Raw genomic sequence first — 23,267 nt, 5'->3', positions numbered from 1 at the left:
CTCTTCAACAAATGGTACTGAGACAACTGGGTATCACGTTCAAAATAATGAAGATGGAACCTTATCTGAAAATCACACATGAAAATTAACTCAAATGGATCAAAGACCTAAACATAACAGCAAAACTACAAAACTTTTAGAAGAAAACAAAAGGCAATAGCTTCATGACACTGTATTTGGCAATGGTTTGTTTAGCACTATGTACACTGAAAGTATAGACAACAAAAGAAAAACAAACTGGATTTCATCAAAATGAAAAACTTCTGACTATTGAAAGACACCATCGAGAGACTGAAAAGATAACCCACAGAATGGAAAAAGTATTTGCAAATAGTATTTCTGAAAAGGGTTTAATATCCAGAATACATAATAACTCCTACAAATGCAACAGGACCGAACCAAAGATGTGAGTGTGATCCCAGGATCTATCTAGATAGATGTGTGTGTAGAAGGGAGGTGATTCTCTCTCGAATCACTAATTATGAAGATGAAACAAACCTAGAGATGCCATGTGGTGAAAGCATGCTCAAAATCTAAAGCCAACAGAAAGAAAAACAGTGTTAAGATGAAGAGAAACCTTAAGCCCTAAGATCAAACTGCTTGAGCTGAAGCATGCCTAAAGCTAGCATTGCACTTAATCTTCCTTTACGTTAAGGTAGTTTGAATTGAGTTTTTGTCATATGCACCCAAAAGTTCTAATTTCCTCAAAACAACCTTTCCAAAATAGGGATTATTATTATTACTTCTGCCTTATAGATGAGTGTACTGAAGAGAATAAAGGCACTAAGATCTCACAGCAGTTAAGTGGCATCATAAGGACCTGAATCCAGGTTTTTCTGTCTCCAAAGCCCATGCTTTTTCTTTTTTTTTTTTTGAGAGAGAGAGAGAGAGAGAACGAATACAAGCTGAGGGGAGAGGGAGGTGGGGCAGAGGGAGAAGGAGAAGCAGACTCCCTGCTAACCAGGGAGCTCACTGCAGGGCTTGATCCCAGAGCCCTGAGATCATGACCTGACCCAAAGCCAGGCACTTAACCGACAGCCACCCAGGTACCCCCAAAGTCCATGCTTTTATTTTTTTTTTAAGATTTATTTATTTATTTATTTATTTATTTATTTATTTGACAGACAGAGATCACAAGTAGGCAGAGAGGCAGGCAGAGAGAGAGGAGGAAGCAGGCTCCCTGCTGAGCAGAGAGCCAGATGCGGGGATCGATCCTAGGACCCTGGGATCATGACCTGAGCCGAAGACAGAGTTTAACCCACTGAGCCACCAGGCGCCCCAAGTCCATGCTTTTAATCACTATACTGTATGACCAAGAAAGATTCAACTTCACCATTCCATCACACAAGTAGAGGTTATGAATAACAAACACTATCCTTATATCAAAAAAGTAGTAAGTCCATGATTTTAGATGAATCTACCGGTTGAAAGGACTGTTTCATGTAGAAAATGAATGCATTTTGCTTATTTTAATGTTTATCAAAACAGAAAACCATCAGTTAATTTTCTGTGTGTCAAACAAATGATTTCATTGCTTCCCTTAGGAAATACTTCAGTCCACTTTTCTAAAAATTATCTACTTTAGGGGCACTAGGTGGCTCAGTGGGTTAAGCCTCTGCCTTCAGCTCAGGTCATGATCCCAGGTTGCAGGGATGAGGCCCCACATCGGGCTCTCTGCTCAGCGGGGAGCCCACTTCCTCCTCTTTCTCTGCCTGCCTCTCTGCCTACTTGTGATCTCTCTCTCTCTGTCCAATAAATAAATAAAATCTTTTAAAAAAATTATCTACTTTATCTTCCTATTAAAGTGCTATAATTCCTTTAAAAATAATTTTACTAGGGTGGCTGGGTGGCTGAATTTGTTGACCAACACAACTCTTGATTTCTGATTTGTGGCTGCTAGGATTGAGCCTGCACTCAAGTCTGGTTGTCCCTTTCCCTCTCCCATCACTCTTGCTCTTGCTTGCTCTCTCTAAAAATAAATTATAGGATGCATGGATGGCTTGGTTGGTTAGGTGTCTACCTCTGGCTCAGGTCATGATTCCAGAGTCCTGGGATCGAGTCCCACATCAGGCTCCCTGCTCAGCGGGGAGCCTGCTTCTCCCTCTGCCCATCCCCCTGCTTTCTCTCTCTGACAAATAAATAAATAAAATCTTAAAAAAAAGAAAGAAAAAGAAAATAGAAAAATTTATAATCTTTTTTTATTTTTTTATTTTTTTTTTAAAGATTTTATTTATTTATCAGAGAGAGAGGGGGAGAAAGCAAGCACAGGCAGACAGAGTGGCAGGCAGAGGCAGAGGGAGAAGCAGGCTCCCTGCCGAGCAAGGAGCCTGATGTGGGACTCGATCCCAGGACGCTGGGATCATGACCTGAGCCGAAGGCAGCTGCTTAACCAACTGAGCCACCCAGGCGTCCCTATAATCTTTTTTTAAAGAAAAATTTATAATCTTAAAAAAATAAAATTTTCCTGAATTCACATCTCATTGTCCCTTCTACGTTTATATTACTTTAACATAACTAAAATTTTCATCATCCTCACTAAAATGTGAGAACTTCATTTTATGTAAAAGAAAATAACAATGAGAACCAAAGCACAGTCAAACCTCATCTGACCATTTACCGAACCCTTGTCAATCACAAGTCTCTTCATATAAGCATGGACTCAATCTGAGGAAACCTAAGTAAGAATTAGAACAGCTCTGAGACTACATGCATTGTATAGTAGGTAATTAATGGAGCACTTATTATGGGGGGTGCATTTGAGCTTGACACTTTTCTCTGGTGTCCTACCAAGAACGGAATGGGCTCATCATTCATCATTGTGTTAGTCTCTAAATCTGGCAAGCTGTAAGTGAGCCCACCCTTAACAGGACAACCCTTAAAACAGAGAAAGCATATTACCAGTCTTCTTATTGTTTCTGTCCCAGTGCTAACACTCCCAAACCAGGCCTGCATCCTGTTTCTTATTCTCGCTCAGGTAGTTCAAGTATGTGTCTAACAACTCTGACCTCTCTTATGTCTTCATGTACTTTCTTTGTGTCTGACTTTGGCACAACTATAACTTTCTCCCTGTACAACTGGATTCTTTTTCCCTTTTCTACTTCAGCTCCTACTCTGGTCCCAGGAAAGCCAGAGTAAATGCCATACCCAGGATGACCTTTCCATATAAAGGAGGGAGAATGGGGCGTCTGGGTGGCTCAGTGGGTTGAATCCTCTGCCTTCAGCTCGGGTCATGATCCCAGGGTCCTGGGATCGAGCCCCACATCGGGCTCTCTGCTCGGCAGGGAGACTGCTTCCCTACCCTCCCCACACACACTGTGCCTGCCTCTCTGCCTACTTGTGATCTCTGTCTGTCAAATAAGTACACTCAGATCGAGAGTTCTGCTTTCCTAAATTGAGTATATTTCCACTTTGCCAAATCAACTATCACTTTTTTTTTTTTTTTTTTTTTAAAGATTTTATTTATTTGTCTGAGAGAGAGAAAGAGAGAGCGATCACAGGCAGGTAGAGTGGCAGGCAGAGACAGAGAGAGAAGCAGGCTCCCCGCCGAGCAAGGAGCCCGATGTGGGACTCGATCCCAGGACGCTGGGATCATGACCTGAGCCAAAGGCAGCCGCTTAACCAGCTGAGCCACCAGGTGTCCCTCAACTATCACTTTTTGTCGATAAGGGATTAAGATTCCAACCGTACCAAATCTAAGAAGTCCTCTTTGCTGGTCTAGGATTATCTATTCTTATTTAGAGAGAAATACAGTTAAAAAGAACTTACAATATCTAGAATGACTTGAATTTTAGAACCAGACTAACTCTACCTTCTGTGTTAAATATGCTCATTCTCAACTTTAGAATGTAAACTGACTATGGGACAAATTACGCTAAATACAATTTCCAATTAAAAAAAAAGTTATTACACCTGAAACTAACATACCATTGTACGTCAACTATACTTCAAAAATAAAAACTAAAACAAAACAACAAACTCAAAACAGCCATTTGCAACTGATTATTCTTTCACCGGATATTGATAATGGTCAGATTCCTATTGCTAGGAATACCCTACTGTCAAAAAGGTAACAAAATGTCGTATCCTTTAATAAAAAGCAAATAACTTCTGAATACGTAAAATTATTTTTTAATTTTTTAATAAAGATTTTATTGGTGCACCTGGGTGGCTCAGTGGGTTAGGCCTCTGCCTTCGGCTCAGGTCATGATCTCAGGGTCCTGGCATTGAGCCCCACATCGGGCTCTCTGCTCAGCGGGGAGCCAGCTCCCCACCACCACCTGCTTCTCTGCCTACTTGTGATCTCTGTCAAATAAGTAAATAAAATCTTTAAAAAAAAATAAAAAAGGTTTTATTTACTTGCAATAGAGAGAGAGTCCAAGGTGGTGGAAAGGGGCAGAGGGAGAGAAAGGGGCAGAGGGAGCCCAAGACAGGGTTCAATCCTGCTTTATGCCAGGAGCCTGGGATAAGCAGACACTTAACTAACTGAGCCACAAAGGCGTTGCTGAATATCTAAAGTTTTTTTTTTTTTTAATTTATTTATTTGACAGACAGAGATCACAAGCAGGCAAAGAGGCAAGGGGAAGCAGGCTCCCCGCTGAACAGAGAGCCCGATTCGGGGCTCAATCCCAGGACCTTGGGATCATGACCCGAGCCGAAGGCAGAGGCCTTAACCCACTGAGCCACCCAGGCGCCCCTATCTAAATTTTTTATAAGCAAAATTTAAAAAAGAATTGTCACAACAAATAAGACACAAATATTTAATATAAATAATCATACAAATTAATAAGACAAACATAACTCTAATGTAAGTATCACACACTAGAATTCTTTCTTTTGAAATTCTGTAAAGCTTTATCTGCTCATGAAGAAAAATAAAAATGTTGAGGTCATAAAATTAGCATACTATATATATTTTGGTCCCATTTTGATTTTAAAATGTTGTGCTATAAATGGATCAAAAGGAACCAAAAAGACAGAATGACAGTTTCAGAGCAGAAGACAATTAGGATGCTTGAAAATATTTTTTCAACTTATCTATTTTTTTCCTTTTCTTCCCCCAAAGATTTTATTTGAGAGAAAGAAAACATGTTTGTGAGCAGGGGAGGTGCAGAGGGAGACAGACAAGCAGATTCTGTGCCAAATGCAGAACTGACACAGTCTTGATCCCAGGACCCTGATATCACCCTGAGCCAAAATCAAGAGTTAGAGACCTAACTGACTGAGCCACCTAGACACCCCTTAATCTGTCTTTTTAAAAAAATAAATTCACACACACACACACACAAAATAAATACATTCACAAAAAAATATATTTGCTTTTATAAAAATTTTATTCAAAACTTCATTTTAGAAAAAAATGACAAAAGCCAAATACTACAGAGAAAAGACAGTAATCAGCCAGAAGGACTGCCCAATTTAAAAAAAAAAAGAAAGAAAAAAGAAAGATTTATTTATTTATTTGTTTATTTGAGAGAGAGACAGAGGAACAGAGGCAGAGGTGGGGAGGGAGAAAGGGGAAGAGGGGAAGGGAGGAAGGACAGAGCAGGAGACAGAGAGAATCTATAACAGACTCCACACTGAGCACAGAGTCTGACGCAGGGCTCAATCCCACAACCCTGAGATTATGACCTAAACCAAAACCTTGAGAAGGACACTTAACCAACTGAGCCACCCAGGCGCCTCCAAACACTTCTTCAGTCTTTGTTTTGTGTGTGCCACCTGATTAGTATATTGTCAATCATAAGGCCAGTGATGACAGCTGGTAGTCCAATCCAATATTTCTTCAGTACTCTGGGGCCCCAGTGATTGCCATTCTCATATATAATGCCCTCTAGGGTTCTGCTTTTATATTGTCCTCCCAACCCATGAGCTGATAATGTAAAGGCATTATAAGCCTGTTCAGTTACTACTCTTTGCCTGTCAGTTAATACTACTAAGATAGTAAAAATGAAAACCTCTAATTGGCTGATCCTCTTCTATTGCTTTTTTATTTTATTTATTTTTTAGAAGCTTTTTTTTTTTTTTTTTTTTTTTTTTTTTTTTTAAATTTGACACAGAGAGAGATCATAAGTAGGCAGAGAGGCAGGCAGGGACAGGGGGAAGCAGACAGCCCGATGCGGGGCTTCATCCCAGGACTCTGGGATCATGACCTGAGCCGAAGGCAGAGGGCTTAACCCACTAAGCTACCCAGGTACCCCTGCTTTTTTTATTTTTAAAACAATTCCAGAAGCCCTCTCCCTTCTTATTGAGGTTAGATTCTACAGTCTCCCATCTTCATAGCATTTGTTAACATTCTTGGACTGCATGTCTGAATCTGAGTGCTATTTAAGAAAGTTACGCAACAGGGCAAATTAATATTTATAAATTCATGAATATCAGCATCAAAGGTGTTTTCTGATCATGCCTAGAATCCTATTATGTTTCTGTGGTAACCTACTCTCCCCTTTCTTTACAACAACTATTTCAAACTTGTCTACATTCTTCAAACTGCCAAATCACCTACACTCCCCTCTGCTCACAACAGAATATTCCGTGTTATTCTTTAAAGAAAAAAAAGTTGACGCTATCATATGGAAACTCCCTAAACTCTCCACTACTAAATGTATAAACCAGCCGAATATACACCCATCTTGTTCATCCTTACCTATCCCTTACTGTTCCTTCTCCCAACTAAGGCCCATTCCAACTTTTATATTTTAAATTTTATTCCTTCCCTGATATTCTTTATTATCATTAATGCTGTCTCCCCTATATAATCAAAACACTAACTATCTGAATCACCTTTTTAACCTTTTTGGGCCTCTGTCATATAAATCTCACTTTCCATAGTTAGTAATTTGAGGAAAAGACTAAACTGGTCATTGATACCTTATAATAAGACAGGAGAAATATGGGGGAAATGATTTTTAGTTTAAACTTTCTTTTAACTGAATATATTTGACACATAACATTGTGTAAAATTTAAGGTGTACCACAAGTTAATTTGATACACGCACATATTGCAGGGAAAAGGATTTTTTTGAGGGGAGGTGGTTTAAAGTAGGCTCCATGCCCAACATGAGACTAGAACTCACAATCCCAGGGGCGCCTCTGCCTTCGGCTCAGGTCATGCTCCCAGGGTCCTGGGATTGAGCCCCACATTGGGCTCTCTGTTCAGCAGGAAGCCTGCTTCCCTTCCTCTCTCTCTGCCTGCCTCTCTGCCTACCTGTCATCTCTGTCTGTCAAATAAATAAATAAAATCTTAAAAAAAAAAAAAGAAGAACTCACAACCCCAAGATCAAGAGTCACAAGCTCTACTGACTGAGCTAGTCAGGCGCTCTGGAAGTGGTTTTTACAATACAAATTTGATCACGTTACCTCTCTGTTAAAGCTCATTTCTTGGAACTTTTTTTTTTTTTAATTTATTTATTTGACAGAAAGAGAGATCACAAGTAGGCAGAGAGGCAGGCAGACAGAGAGGGAGAAGCAGGCTCTCTGCTGAGCAGAAAGCCTGACACAGGGCTCGATCCCAGGACCCTGAGACCATGACCTGAGCCAAAGGCAGAGGCTTATACCACTGAGCCATCCAGGTGCCCTACAACTTTTTCTTTTTTTATTAGAGGATAGAGAGAGGGGAGAGGGAGAGAGAATGTTAAGCAGGCTCCATGCCCAACATGGAGCGTGAAGCAGGGAATCATTTCAAAACCCTAAGATCATGAACTCAGCCAAAATCCAAGAATCAGACACTTAACTGAGGCACCCCTCTTTTTTTTTTTTTTTAAGATTTTATTAATGTATTTATTTGAGAGAGAGTAAGAGAACAGGGAAGGCGCAGAAGGAAAGGGACAAGGTGACTCCATGCTGAGCACAGAGCCCAATGCAGGGCTGGATCCCATGACCCTGAGATCATGATTTGAGCCAAAATCAAGAGTTGGACACTTAACCCACTGAAGTTCTTTTAATACTCTATTATCCAACCAACCACAAGACCTTTGCACGTGCTGTTGACTTTATCTGAAATGTTCTCCCTCACTTTCTCTAAGACAGTTATTAACAGTATAGATTCTACAGCCAGATTGCCTGGATTCAAATCTCACCTTCACCACTTATTAGCTGTGTGACCTTGGTTCACTCATTTGCAAAATGAAAAGGGCAATTATTACCTACCTTACAGGAAAATAAGAGAATAAATTAGTTATTAGGTATAAACTGCTTAGAATAGCACTTGGCACACACTAAGTGTTCAATATGTCTGCTAAATCAATGAACAAACCTGAGATGTACTCTAGTGTAAGAGTTAGGTGCCCAGACTCTGGAACCAGATTGCCTATGCATGACATTTGGCTGTAAGATTTAAATGTTCTAAGACTGTGGGCATAATACTTAGCTACTCAGTTTCTTCATCTATAAAACAAGATAATAACCTATCTCATACATCTATTATGAGTTCAAAAGAATAAATAGAAAAAGGGCTTAGAACAGTACCTTATGCATGTATATATACACACACACACACATATACAACAGGTCTTTAAACTATTATTATTTTCCAGTTATCAACTCAAGTATTACTTTCACATAAAAGCCTTTTCTCAACCTGTTAGCCTAAGCAAGGGTCCCTCTGTTATTTTCACCTATAGCATCATATCCCTTTCCTACAGAGTCCTTACTACAGTTTCTAATTACAAATTTGTTAGTAACTAATTTATTCAGTGATTCATTAACTTCTGTTTGACCCCCTGGATTATAAATTCCATGATAAAGGAAATGAGATAGGTTTCACCCAACTGGTGGGCACCCTCAAATACTTACTGAATTAATACTGAAAAAGCTAACCAAAATCTTTCAGAATGTTTGTATTCTATTTGAAAACTATCTGAAATATTTTATTACCAAGTAATATATTAACATGATCAAGTAATATTAATTTTCAGATTTAGGAATATAAACGCCTTTTTTTTTCTTTTAAAGATTTTATTCATTTATTTGACAGATCACAAGTAGGCAGAGAGGCAGAGAGAGAGAGAGGGAGAAGCAGGTCCCCTGCTTAGTCAAAAGCCTGATGCAGGGCTCGATCCCAGGTCCCTGAGATCATGACCTGAGCCAAAGGCAGAGGCTTTAACCCACTGAACCACCCAGGCACCCTTATAAATGCTTTTAGAGGCTAAAAGTGAAATACAGTCAGGCTTTAAAGAATATGAATGACAAATGATCATTCATAACCAGTACCCTTTCAAATTTAAGTGTTCATTATTTTCATTAACTATAAACCATTTAAAAGTTTTTGCAAGAGGGGGTGTCTGGGTGGCTTAGTTAGTTGGGTGTTCAACTCTTGATTTGGGCTCAAGTCATGATCTCAGGGTTGTGGGATCGAGCCCTGTGTCAAGCTTGGAGTTCAGTGGGGAGCATACTTGAGATTCCCTCTCTCTCTCTTTCTCTCTAAAATAAACAAATAAATCTTAAGGAAAAAAGAAGTTTTTGCAAGAATAAGTTGGGTTTTTTTTAAAGATTTTATTTATTTATTTGACAGACAGAGATCACAAGTAGGCAGAGAGACAGGCAGAGAGAGAGGGGGAAGCAGGCTCCCCGCCGAGCAGAGAGCCCAATGCGGGGCTCCATCCCAGGACCCTGGGACCATGACCTGAGCCAAGGGCAGAGGCTTTAACCCACTGAGCCACCCAGGCGCCCCGCAAGAATAAGTTTTGAAGAGTAAAGTCCACTATGATTTTTTTATTATCATATGCTCTGGTGACTAATACGGTGCCTAAAACAGAGAGGGCCTCTATAAAGATTTGTTCAGCGTGATTACTGCAAATAATATTTATGTGTCACAACCAAGACCTGGAAAGTTACACCATTTGAACTATTGCAGAAAGCAGTACGGAAGCTTTATTAGAGTGCATCTATACAACCAGAAATTCTGGCAACAACTTTATATTCCCCATGGCCCATAGTATGCTGTAGTCACTACTGGCCAAATGAAAATCTAATGGGAGATTTTTCATCTGAATGGAAATGATTAAGATGAACACACTACCTTCCTGCAATGCTCAGGACACAAGGGGACTTCACACATATTTACAAACACCTGCCTTTACTGTAGTGCTGGTGATTTCTGGTAGCTACTGAAAAACAGATTTAAAACCTATATTCAATCTTCTGATTTTCTTATAATAAATAACTACAAAATAACAACTAAAACCACATCTAAATTTAAAAGTCAACACAAACTTGATAGAATGGCGTATGTTGGGATTTTTATTGATTATAAGCACTCTACCTTAAACATTGCCATATAGGTTTCATCGAACAACTTTTTATTCATTATGAAAGCAAGTTCTATAGTAAACCATCACGACTTCCCATACCTGGTGTGTAAGTAAAACGTTGAGACTGGCTTTTTTTCCTCTTGCCATTGCAAAGATAAAAGTGCACCTGCACTGCAGCTGTAACTGCTGGGTTATGATATGGAGGAACTTCAAGGACAATGTGAGCCTAAGGAGCATGGAAAGCAAGATTGTGTTACACTCAGAACTAAAAATGAAATGCACCTGCTAAACTCACCATGACTCTTGAGCCTTAACTACACAGTCTCTCCCATCATAGATAATTATGCACATCAACTGGTCATGTAAATCATCTGGAGATTTACTCTAAGAAACTCTAGTCTCAACAGAGATAAATTCTTTAAAGTAAACCACTAAAGGAGAAATTACCTTTTAGTCATCCAGTTGGGTTCTAGTTGTAGCAGAAATAAAAACAGTCTTATATACTACGTAGTGAGATACTCTGCACTACTGAATATTACATGTTGCTATTGATCTTAAGTGGAAGTCTACTCTGGTTTTCAGTCAGGTTTAATATTTCTTGAGCTGTGCTATAGTTTAGATTTCTTAAATTTCACATTCAAAATGTTCTAAACTGACAATATACAAGATCTGTTCCTACATAAAAAATAATTTTACACAAGCGGAGTGAAAACTGTTAGCCCAAACCAATTGCAATCCTTAACCTAATTTCTCCAGGTCTCTGGAGAGCACTGTGCAGTGTCATTCTCTACCCCAGAAGATTCTGTCACCAATCCAACCAGGATGAAGGGACCACAGCGTTCAGTGGTGAATCCTGGAAAGCTTAATGTTGAACAGATGCAAATATAATCCTAAATACACAAACCCATGAGGATTTGTTCTCCCCCCTAATTTTTGCCCATTATATATGTTCTTTACTGAATTTATTTGATTTCTTCACTGCATTCAGAGAAAAAGTTTTGTGATAACATCAGTAAGAACCTTCTAATAAAAGGGAAAGACACCAATTGTTTATCTATCCTAAATTTAATTTTAGTGTCAGGAAAGTACCTATCTAATGTCCAAACTTCTAAAAATTCGAATTTACTTTTCTTTCATACAACAGATAAAAGAGTCTTCATCTATAACATAAAGTGGCATTATCCGATTTTCTCATCATGCTTCTTAAGTATTTAAAAAGAAATAAAGTAAATTTCTTACCCCTTGACATTTTTCCCTGATTATTTTCCCTTCTACCTCCCACTGAGGTCGTCCATCTATTGAAAAAAAAATTTACAGTTAAAAGTAATTCAAGTCAGAAAGTATATAAACAACATTTAATGTATCTAGTATCACAAGCTCAATAAGCAAAGGGAATCTTTTTCGGACTTCCATTATGAAAATAAAGTATGTACCCATGACAAAAAAATGGGAAGAAAGATCTTGGGCTACCTGAGATAGCAGGCCCCCCAGTTTATTCTGTTGAGTGATGTTTGAAAATCCTCTGAGAGCACCTCCACCAAGTGGTAGCCAATTTCTGCTTATATACCTTAGGTAATGGGAAACTCACTCCCTCACGAAGTAACCCATTTAATCTCTAGACAGTCACTGCTGCTAGATAAGCTCTTCATGACAGATGAAATCTGCCTCCTTACAATATCCCATCAGTGGTTTAAGAACTACCCCTTGCAGCCCAACAATCCAAAAAATCTTGAGGGGTCCTCTGCTCTTGAGTAGCTTTCCAGATGTTTAAAAACAGCTATGTTTGCAGGTGTCTCCTCTTCTGTTGGGGCTAGTCTCCCCAGTTCTGCATCTATCTCTTACACAGTATTTTATTAATTAGCCTTCCTGCCCACTCTTCTTTGAACATTTCTCCAACACGACCATCTCCCTCCAAATGTACCAAGCCCAGAACTGAACAGCCCAGGTGGGAAATGACCCAGCATGGTAGACAGCAACTAAGGTTCTTGCCACCTTATGTGAAGACACTGTGTCTGTTAATAAAAGTTTCCTGGGGCAACTGCACAATACTGACTTACACTTAGTGTACCATAGTTTCCCTCAGTCCACTACATTTCCTACCACCAAGTTCAAACTCCTACACTGCACTTACGTATTTTTTCTCCCAGCACTTATTAGATTAATTTTTCCCTACTAGACTTGGATTTCTTGGCTTGTCAAGATCTTTTTAGACACTGATGGTCTTTGAATGTACTTGGCTAGGCTTCCCATGTTTGTGTCATCCAAAGATCTGGCCAGCACATTTTCTGTCTCTTCCTCTCAAGTGAATTGTTCACCTGGGGGAGAACCCCAAATGCTACTAAAGCTCTCACTCTAGTCTGATGTGCAGTATTCTAAAGCATTCTTTTTTTCTTTCTTTTTAAGATTTTATTTATTCATTTGACACAGAGAGAGAGAGAGAGAGATCACAAGTAGGCAGAGCAGCAGGCAAAGAGAGGCAGGGAAGCAGGCTCCCCACTGAGCAGAGAGCCCAACACGGGGCTCCATCTCAGGAGCTACGATCATGACCTGAGCCGAAGGAGTCGCGCAACAACTGAGCCACCCAGGCGTCCCTAAAGCCTTCTTTATTAAGTCATGGGCATTTGCCCATTGACTAACTCTCACAAGTATCTTCACAGTTAGCATGACTTCATCTGAAAGTCTTTTCATATCTGAAAAGGCTCAATCAAACACCTTCTTAATTGTGACAATCATTTTCCAGTCTGGTAACTAGATAATGGCTACCCTTGTGCACAAGAGATACTACAGACAAATGCTATGCCTACACAAAAATACAGCTCAGTTCAACAATCATTTGCTGGGTCCTGATGGGCCATGCACTTTGGGTTACTGAGTTAATGATGAAAGGATACGCTTACCCTCAAGTCTGCAGATGAAAGGTAAATACATACAGTTTATTATAATAAAGTGTGGCGGTTACAGTAATAAAGGTGCACTCTGAATGTGCCAAGAGAATTCAGGATTCTTACCCTAGTCTTGGTGAAGGGGTGAGTAAAGGAAGGTTTCCTGAGCTCTTGAACTGAAGCTTAAAAATAAGGTAGAATTCAAGTGACGGGGTGGAGTGGGGTGGTCCTAGGCAGAAGAGAGGGCACAAGCAAAGCCAAGATGGCAAAAAACTACACAATACAAGGAACCATAAGCAGCTGTGTTGGTGGGATATAAAGTATGACTCACGGAAGAGTAAGAAATAAGGCTGGAAAGAAAGGCAGTGACCTAAATGCCATGTCAAGGAGCCTAAAATATGAAGGGATTACTGATGGTGCTTTCAGAATGGGAGTTACATATTCACAGCTGCATCTTATCTGAAACCAGTAATTGCTACCATTTAACATGATTCAATTTAAACTAAAAGCACTCAAAAATAAAGGAATTCTATCATGAAACTGCCTTACATAAATAGACATTTATTATATTCAGGCACAAATGAATTTTTATAACAGAAAGGGGAAGCTCTGAGATACTATCTCTTCCTTACACTTCTTCTTTTGCTTAAAATATTAATGCTGCAGAAGGACTTTTCTTGACCACCTGATATAAATCAATATTCAGTTACTATCACTTTACCCTCTTCATTCATAGTACCTTTATCTAGAATTATCTTGTTCACTCACATCTTTATTGTCTGTTCCCCACTAGAATGTAGGCCATCAAAGCATGCAACTCTAAGATTTTATTCACCATTATATTCCCAATGCCTAGACTAGTGTCTGTCATGTAACAGATGCTTCATAAATAATTGATGAATTAATAAACTGCGATACAGAACTGATACTTCTTTTAGACAGGCAGGTATGGGTCAGGATCAAAGGAATTGGAAGAAGTGAATTTTATTTTATTTATTTTTTAAAAGATTTTATTTATTTACTTGACAGAGAGACAGTGAGAGAGGGAACACAAGCAGGGAAAGTGGGAGAGGGAGAAGCAGGCTTCCTGCCAAGCAGGGAGCCTGATGTGGGGTTCGATCCTAGGACCACGAGCTGAAGGCAGATGTTTAATGAGTGAGCCATGCAGCCCCGGGAAGTGAATTTTAAGGAGGAAAACACATGAAAAAATACGGTTTCCCACCTAAGAACAGGGAGATGTAACATTTTTAATCAAGTTGGGGGACCCAGTGAAACAAACTGGTTTGTTACATCTGATGTGATTTTTTATTTAAGTATCAGTGGGCCATCTATACAGGATTTGGTGGGTAAAAAGTATATAAGAGAAGTTTAAAAAAATATAATGTGGTTATAGATGGAGATATGATGATGACTGATGAAATTTCCTAGAATGAAGGAACATAATGAAAAGAAAGCTGAACCAAGGACCTTGGGAAACATCTATACTTAAGGGCCAGAAAAACTGATTAAAAAAAGATGAGTGAGGACAGTTAAAAATGTGCCAGGAACCAGGTAAATACAATCACACAAAGGCCAAGAAAGAAAAGACTGTCAAGAAGTGTGGGTAGTTGACTGTCAAAAGTTTTAGGTTATGTTTCAATACAGAGAACGAAAGAATAAGTAGCAGGTAAGGAAATAAAGGTGGTAACATTACCTTTTTGAGAGGCTAGATGATAAATGAAAGAAATAAAATGACAGCTTATTAGGATGTCAGAGTCAACAGAATGGGAAAGGTTTAGTATGAAAAGATTTAAACTTACTTAAACCCTAAGAAAGAGTATTCAGGGAAAAAATAGGTGTTGAAATTTTAAGAGGCAACAAAGGTAATGTATAGCCTTAAATACTTAAGTTTTAAAAAGAGGAAAGGATGAAAAACAAATGAGATTACCATTTAAATTAAGAAAAAGAAACATATTAAGCCCTAAAAAAGAAAAAAACACAGAAACGAGGGAAACAGAAAACAAATACCAACCGAAAGGATCAATAAAGTCAAAGTACTCTGGAAACCCTGGCTAAAAAACCAGAGATGGCACAAATAACAGCAGAATACATTTTTAAAAAGGGATGTAATTCCAGATGCAGAAATACAGTATTATAACCAAATTAATGTCAAACAAATTTGAAAACTGAGTGAAATAAATAAAATCCTTGTGTGAAATAATAGCGAAAATATATATTGGTCTCTGCCTCTGGTTCCTGGGATAAAACTCCTGAAGTTCCTTAAAACATTCTTTTAAAGATTCTATTTATTAAAGAAAGAGAGAGAGAGACAGCGCTCAAACTCCAAAGCAGAGGGAGTGACAGGCAGAGGGGGAAGCGGGCTCCCTGCTGAGCAAGAAGCCTGACATGGGACTAGATCCCAGAACCCTGGGATCATGACCTAAGCCAAAGGCAGATGTTTAACCAACTAAGCCACGCCGGCATCCCAATGCTCCTAAAATTCTTACGATTTTCTAAGTGATACGAATAGCACAAGGAATACCTTTTGTTCTTGTATTTGGTCTTTTTTTTTTTTTTTTAAGATTTTAATTATTTATTTGAGAAAGATCACGAGCAGGGGGGGGAGAGGTAGAGGGAGAAGCAGAATCCCTGCTGAGCAAGAAGCCCGATGTGGGACTCGATCCCAGGACTCTGGGATCATGACCTAAGCCAAAGGCAGATGCTTGACCAACTGAGCCACCCAGGCGCCCTGTATTTGGTCTTTGACCCCAGTTCCTGACACAGAGGTCTTAAATCCCTTGGAATTTCCTGGGTGACAGAACTATCTCTTGTTCTAAGGAGGTGACTTCTGGCGGGCCCCTGGATGGTGGCTGGTCACCAAAAGACCAAGCCATAATTAGAACCTTGGAACATTCATCCCCACCTCCATTCTCCAGAGAAGGGAGAATAAGGAATAATCAGTCAAGCCTGTGTGGTGAAGCCTCCATAAAAATACTAAATTACTCCAGAGACTGGGGGAAATTCTGGGTTGTCAAACACATGGGGGTAGCTGTGATAGTGGCATGTCCATAAGATAGAGAAGCCCTGCACCCATTCCCATATACCTTATTCCACATATCTCTTCCACCTGGTTGTTCACCTGTATCCTTTATGATATTCTCTATTACACAGTAAACTGGTAAATACAAGTACGTATTGCTCGGAGTTCTGCTTTACCAAATGATCAAATCCAAGATAGGGGTAATGGGAACCTCCAATTTGTAGCCAAGTCAGAACGATGATGTGGGCAACTGGGCACCTACTACTTTTGACTGGCATTTGAAGTAGGGGGCAGTCTTATGGTACTGAGCCCTTAAGCTGTGGTCTGAGCTAACTCCAGATACTGTCAGAATTGAATTTAATTAAGAAAATCCAGTTCAGGGTGCCTGGGTGGCTCAGTTGTTAAGCGTCTGCCTTCAGCTCAGGTCATGATCCAGGAGTCCTGGGATGGAGCCCTGCACTGGACTCCCTACTTGGCGGGGAGCCTGTTTCTCCCTCTCACACTTCCCCTCTCTTGTGTGTCTCTCTGTGTCAAGTAAATAAATAAATGAAGTCTTAAAAAAAAAAAATCCAGCTCATTTCAAAGAATTGGTTGATATATGGGAAACCCACACATCTGGAGTCAGAAGTATTGTGAATGTAGTAACAATGTGAGAGTAAAGGAGAAACAGACTGAAGGTTTGCCTTTTTTTTTTTTAACCTGGAAAAGTATAAATCACAAAAAATAACTCAAGAAGAAATAAACATAAATGGTCCTATACCCATGAATAGAATTATAGCAGAAACCAATAGTCCCACAAAGCCCCCACCCCTGAAGGTTTCAGAAATTAGCTCAGTTACACGTTCAAAGGAAGGTAAAATTGTATGACATACACTTAAGGAATGGGAAAAAGTGAGGCACTTCACCAACTCACTTTGATATCCAGAATGCATAAACAATCTCATAAGGCAGTAAGAAAATGAAAGCTGTATCAATGGAAAAAAATGAGCAAAAAACACCAACAGATATTACACAAAAAAGGATACATAAATGACCCATAACACCCTCAATAAATGTCAGGGAAATTCAAAATCAAAGTTCAAGATACCATTTTACACCTACCAGATAAACAAAATATAAGAATTATGATATTCTCGGGGTGTCTGGGTGGCTCAGGGGGTTAAAGCCTCTGCCTTCAGTTTGGGTCATGATCCCAGGGTCCTAGGATCGAGTCCCGCACTGGGCTCTCTCTGCTCAGCGGGGAGCCTGCTTCCCTTCCTCTTTCTTTGCCTGTCTCTCTGCCTACCTGTGATCTCTGTCTGTCAAATAAATAATAAATAAATCTTTAAAAAAAAAAAAAGAATTATGACATTCTTATTTATGTCCACCAGGTGATAAGCAGTAAAATGTTCATAGTAGCACTGCTAGTTATTGTTTGGTAATGTCAAAAACTGGATACAGCCCAAATACCCAGTGAGGAAACATAATCAACTGTGGCAATTCATACAGTAAAACTATAAAGAAGTGAAAATGAAAGATCTTCTATTACATGGATCAATCTTAAAACATTAATGTTGACCTTTGAAAAAAGCAATTTTCAGAAGAAAATATGCAAAACAGCCTAAAACCAGAGAAAATACATAAAACTATAAAGAAAAACATGGATTGATTTAGGAGTAGAATCCATTTGGGAAGGGGTTTCAAAAGGCCTTCAGAGATAAATGTCTTACTTCTTAAACTTGGTAGGAGGTATGAGTATGTGTTATATTCTTCTTATAAAAAGGTATTTCACGACTTTAAAAATGCTTTAAAAAATCAGAAGGAATAATTGATGGAAAGTGTTTGTTTTTTTCATGCACCTCCACCACCCTGCAGGTTCCTGGGACGCTGTGTGAGATGCGGGAGGTACTGTTTTTTTGTTTCTTTGTAGAGGTAGTCCCTGTCCTCCAGGAGCTTAATGGAAAACTGTTTTAAATATGCTCAAGAAGGGCTAAATCAAACATCCTGATAGTCACAGAATCCTTCTACATTTCTGAAAATGACACAATTTATACATTCATATATAAAATACATAAAATTCACCCTTTTAAAGTATAACATTGAAAGGCTTTTAGTATGTTCGCAGGGCTCTATAACCCCCATCACTACCTAATTCCAGAAACCCCATGCCCATTAACAGTCATTCCCCTCCCTCCAGTGGCAACCACTAATCTTTCAGTCTTTATGGATTGCTGATTTGGGACACTGTGTGCTGACTCCTTTCACTTAGCATGTTTTTAAGGTTCACTCGTGGTGTGTTTTGAATCATTACTTTATTCTTTTTTATGGCTGATTAGTATCCCATTATATGGATAGGCCCCAGTTTGTTTATCCACATAACAGTTATGATCATTTTGGATTGTTCCCACTTTGGCTATTATGAATAATGTGGCTGCAAATATTCGTTTCTGTGCAACATACTGTCAATTCTCTTGAGTAGTATATGTATACAAAGGAGTAGAAATACTGCTTTTGAAACATCCTTAATGAGAATTCAACATTTATGTGAAAATTTAAGAAATGTATGGCTTCCAAAAACAAATCTGTGTAAATGATGTCTGTAGCTTTAGGAAAACTATTTTGTTATTAATGTTAGTGAAACATCTGAATAATTTATTTTATTCCTTCTACCCCTTATTTTGAGGTCAATCAACTAAATCTTACTTACCTTGTCCTTTTTCAAGAAAAATGATTTTGGATTCTGGAAGAAAATTAGATCCAGTCACTATCATTTCATGACCGCCATTTACAGAACAACTGTTGATACTGTACTTCTCAATATGAGGAAGTTCTTGAGCAGACCGCTGAGCTGTTGTTGGTTTTTTTTTACGAGTTAAGAAGAAACAAAATATTAGTTTAAAATATTCCATACGTAAATGATAAATTCAAGCTATACAATAAAAATAAAGGGAAGCAAACTCTGGGCTTTTTAAGTCTGAGACAATGGTAGCAATATCCACTATTATTTAGAAAACAAAATAGATTTATTAGATTTGTGTGATTTCTAAAGAATTTTCTTACAACTATAAAGAAACCAACAAAAGAAAAATTAGTCAATGTCTACAACCTCATATTGACTTCAAAACATTAATTTCATCCACTTTTCTCCTTTTAGCTTGTCTTCAATACATTTTTTCCATACAACTATTAAAATTGATAAATCTAATGTAACTATATAAAGCAGATCAATGTAAACATATGTAATTATATTGCATACAATTAAAAGAAGACAAGTTTCTAAAAGAAAAAAATTAGCTCTTTCCTCAAGAAAATATACAGGTCATTACTGTGACAGCAGGATTCCATTCTGGGCAATTTTCTAAATAACTGAAGCATACATGAAGTACACACTGAATTTTTAAAAATGGAAGTAAATGTTTCCACAGTGCACTGCACTCTTTCTTGCCAGGGTATGTGAAACATAGTCTTTCTTAATGCCAGTCTTTAAGAAAAGTCTTTAAGAAAAGGCCAATCTTTAAATTACCAACTTTTATAAACAGTGACCTTGGTCACCTTTCTCTGATATTGACTGATTTCAAATTGTTATATATTGTGAGATTCTATTAGAGTTTTCTTTTCTTTCTTTGTTTTTTTAACTGTCTGAGCTTTAAGCTACAGATTATACTTCTTCTGACTGCTTAGGTTCTGTAAGGTTTCTTCTTGCCAAATGCTTATTTAGGTTTCTCTGGATTAAAACAAATAAAAAGTATGAATTATGTGCTCTTCTTCACAGCTGGAAAACTGGTCTGCTTTTAGTTCTATTTCGTGGGTGGAAAATTGGTGGCTTTGAGGATCAGCTGTTTTGTTTGGCAAGCACATTTTAAAGAAATTTAAACTTGAATACCTTTAGGAAGCACACATAGCCAGTTCACTATGGCTCTTGGCTCTCCCAAGTATTTAATACCAAGCTACAAAATGTATGTGAATTGGGATCACTGTCCCACTCAAAGAGAATGTTAAAACGGACCCTTTTCATAGGACATGGGTCTGGGATATAGGATCAACTACAACTTGGAAAGTACTGAGCACTAACTTAGACCTCAGAAAATACTTATGTTCCAAATGGCTCAAAGAGAAGGGAAATGACAACAAGCACTGGCTAGCCTAAGATGTAGACTATTTCAAGTTTTAGATATTTATGGTGGAAACTAGCCACCGCAGGTACATTCAAAGAAAGAGCAAAATTGTGTTCAACAAATGGCAAAGGCGTAATAAGCAGGTACATTCAACTAAAAGATATATATTTTTCAAATATATACAAAAAAAAAAAGAAAATTAAAAAAAAAAAAAAGGTTGGGGCGCCTGGGTGGCTCAGTGGGTTAAAGCCTCTGCTTTCGGCTCAGGTCATGATCCCAGGGTCCTGGGATCAAGCCCTGCATCGGGCTCTCTGCTCAGCAGGGAGCCTGCTTCCTCCTCTCTCTCTGCCTGCCTCTCTGCCTACTTGTGATCTCTGTCTGTCAAATAAATAAATGAAATCTTTAAAAAAAAAAAAGGTTAATAGTGACTACTTCAGGGCAGTGGTATTACAAAAGATTTCCATACTACTCTTTGTACCATTCTGCATTTCTATATTTGCAATAATCACATATTAATTTAATAAACTTAAAGAAAAAATAGAAAATCATTATAATAACTTCATCTCAAAAATTCGAATTACTGGGTTATGGACATTGGGGAGGATATGGGCTTTGGTGAGTGCTGTGAAGTGTGTAAACCTGGCGATTCACAGACCTGTACCCCTGGGGATAAAAATATATTATATGTTTATAAAAAATAAAAAAATTAAAAATTAGAAAAAAAATTCGAATTACTCTATCAACTTAAATAATTGAGCTTTGCTAAAAAATAGATACACATACGCTTATACTGGCACAGACTAGTCTGGGATGATAATAAGAACAATGGCAATGACAGCTGCTTCTAAGAAGCGGAAATAGTTGACCTGGAAATTTGTTTTCACTCCGTATTTTTTGAATTTTGTAGCATATACCTGTATTGTCTATTAAAATTAATATAAAACTACTTCTACAGTGAATTCTATTACCATGGATTTGCTCAGTGATTCCGAAAGCCAACCAGGAAATAATAAAGTAGTAGTGCAATTCAACAAACAGCAAAAAGGAGCACAGAAAGGTAATGCAGTAGGTTTGATCCCAAATCAGGAATGCATGTTTTGACAGAAATAAAATGGTATAACTGAAAGAGCACTAGGAAAACCTGTGTTCTAGGCACAGCTCTCACCAGCAAGCAAATAAGCTTGTGCCTCAGTTTCCTCCTACACAAAATTTAGACATGGAATTAGAACACTTCTAAGTCTATGCCCTAAACATCTAAATAGCAGTCTCAAAACTCCAGTCCTACCAGCTAACCTGCGAGAGGTTCACAGTTCTCCAGAGCTGGAGTAGGCACCAAGTTCTAGGGCCTATTCTCATTTCTTGCCTTTGTTAACTGGGGGGGAGGAGGGATTTCATTTTCTCAATTGGATATAAATAGATTAATGATAAAACAAACGAACCAAAAAATAAACTCCTAAAAGTCTTTATTTAGCTGAGACGTCAGCTTGCAAAGATAGGCATCTTTCAACAAGAAGGCTCACATTTTTTTTTAAGAAGGCTCACATTTTAATTAAACAAGGGTGACCAAGGGATACTTAGTATCAGAACCATAGCTTCAACTGGTTCTCAGATGTCATCAAGTCCATCTTCTTTTCTTATAGATTAAGAAAACTGTGGTCAAGAGAATTTGTCTATAGGCACAGTAACAGGCACAGTTACCTATGGTCAAATTATCATGAGAACCCATTTCCTAACTCCAAAATCAGCACCCCTCCCACCTAAACAAGCAGCTTATTTCCATACAAGAAAATCACATTAGACATCTAATCTCTGTGCCTCGATTTATACTTCTGATCCAAATATTACATTATAAACAAAACAGAAAATGGCTTATTATAAACAAAATCTGAAAACATCACAAGCTCACTTACAGCACTCAACAGGTATGGAAGCTGTCTGCAGAGAAAGGACTTTTCCATTGGGCTGCGGGATGTGCACACGGAACACGAGTCGTACTCTAGTATTTTTTCTGCCAATATCAGTTTCTCCTTTTCGAAGTTCTATATCTGAATTGCGGAGTTTCAAAATACCTGCACAGTCAATACTAGGGAGAAAAATAGACAAATTTTATTTGCTTACTGATATTTAGTGGTCCTCAACAACTTAGCTCAACCTAGCGGGGAAGAACTATCACTACCTAAAATCAGGTCAAAAAAGAAAAATGCATGGAGTGCCGCAGTGGCTCAGTTGGTTAAGTGTCTGATTCTTGATCTCAGCTCAGATCTTGAACTCAGGGTCATGAGCTCAAGCCCACCTTGACATGGAGCCCACTTAAAAAAAAAAAAAGAAAAAAAAGTATGACTGCTATTTTCTCCTATGTCAATTTTGAGATTAAAAATATTATCAACGGATGCCTGGGTGGCTCAGTGGTTTAGGCCTCTGCCTTCGGCTCAGGTCATAATACCAGGGTCCTGGGATCGAGTCCTGCATCGGGCTCTCTGCTCAGTGGGGAGCCTGCTTCTTCCTCTCTCTCTCTGTCTCTCTGCCTACGTGTGATCTCTCTCTCTCTCTCTGTCAAATAAATAAATAAAATCTTTAAAAAATATATTATCAACGACAAACATATAATGGTAAGCGTGCAGATTGTCTAAAAAGATGGCTGTTAATAATTCTTGCCCATTCTTGTACCTGCATGCCACTTCTCCCATCAAGAAGTGGAATACCTAGGTACTCCCTTTGAAAGCTGGTCTTATGATCTGCTTTGACAAACAGAATGTAACCAACTGATACAGTGGAAGTTATGAGGGTTAAGTCCTGGGCCCACCATTTAAGCCTCATAACTTTCACTTTTGCTCTCTTAGAGCCCTGAGCCACCATGAAGTCCAATTGGCAAACTGGAAAGAAAGGCCAAGACAATCTTCAACTATTCCAGCTACATCCAACCATCTTGGATGTTCAAAACACAGTTGAGCTTCCAGCTGAATTCAGGGGCATGAGTGATCCCAGCTGCCACCACATGAATGGACCAGCTGAGTCCAGCCAACCT

At 38.6% G+C, this 23,267-nt stretch overlaps 1 protein-coding gene across 2 annotated transcripts in view; it reads right to left on the bottom strand.

The window, feature by feature from the left end:
• Window positions 1-23,267, bottom strand: part of NFATC3 (nuclear factor of activated T cells 3) — a 131,552-nt gene that overhangs the window by 31,928 nt on the left and 76,357 nt on the right. For both annotated transcript variants that reach the window (XM_059382018.1, XM_059382019.1), the window contains exons 5-8: window positions 22,153-22,325; window positions 18,835-18,975; window positions 11,487-11,542; window positions 10,347-10,473 (exon numbers count right to left, since the gene is read on the bottom strand). In XM_059382018.1, the coding sequence (XP_059238001.1) occupies window positions 10,347-10,473; window positions 11,487-11,542; window positions 18,835-18,975; window positions 22,153-22,325 (497 nt within the window). The remainder of the gene's footprint in view (window positions 1-10,346; window positions 10,474-11,486; window positions 11,543-18,834; window positions 18,976-22,152; window positions 22,326-23,267) is intronic.

Source organism: Mustela nigripes, chromosome 17 (assembly GCF_022355385.1).
Source record: "Mustela nigripes isolate SB6536 chromosome 17, MUSNIG.SB6536, whole genome shotgun sequence".
Classification (NCBI taxonomy): domain Eukaryota; kingdom Metazoa; phylum Chordata; class Mammalia; order Carnivora; family Mustelidae; genus Mustela; species Mustela nigripes.
This window is presented reverse-complemented; position numbering and strand designations above follow the sequence as displayed.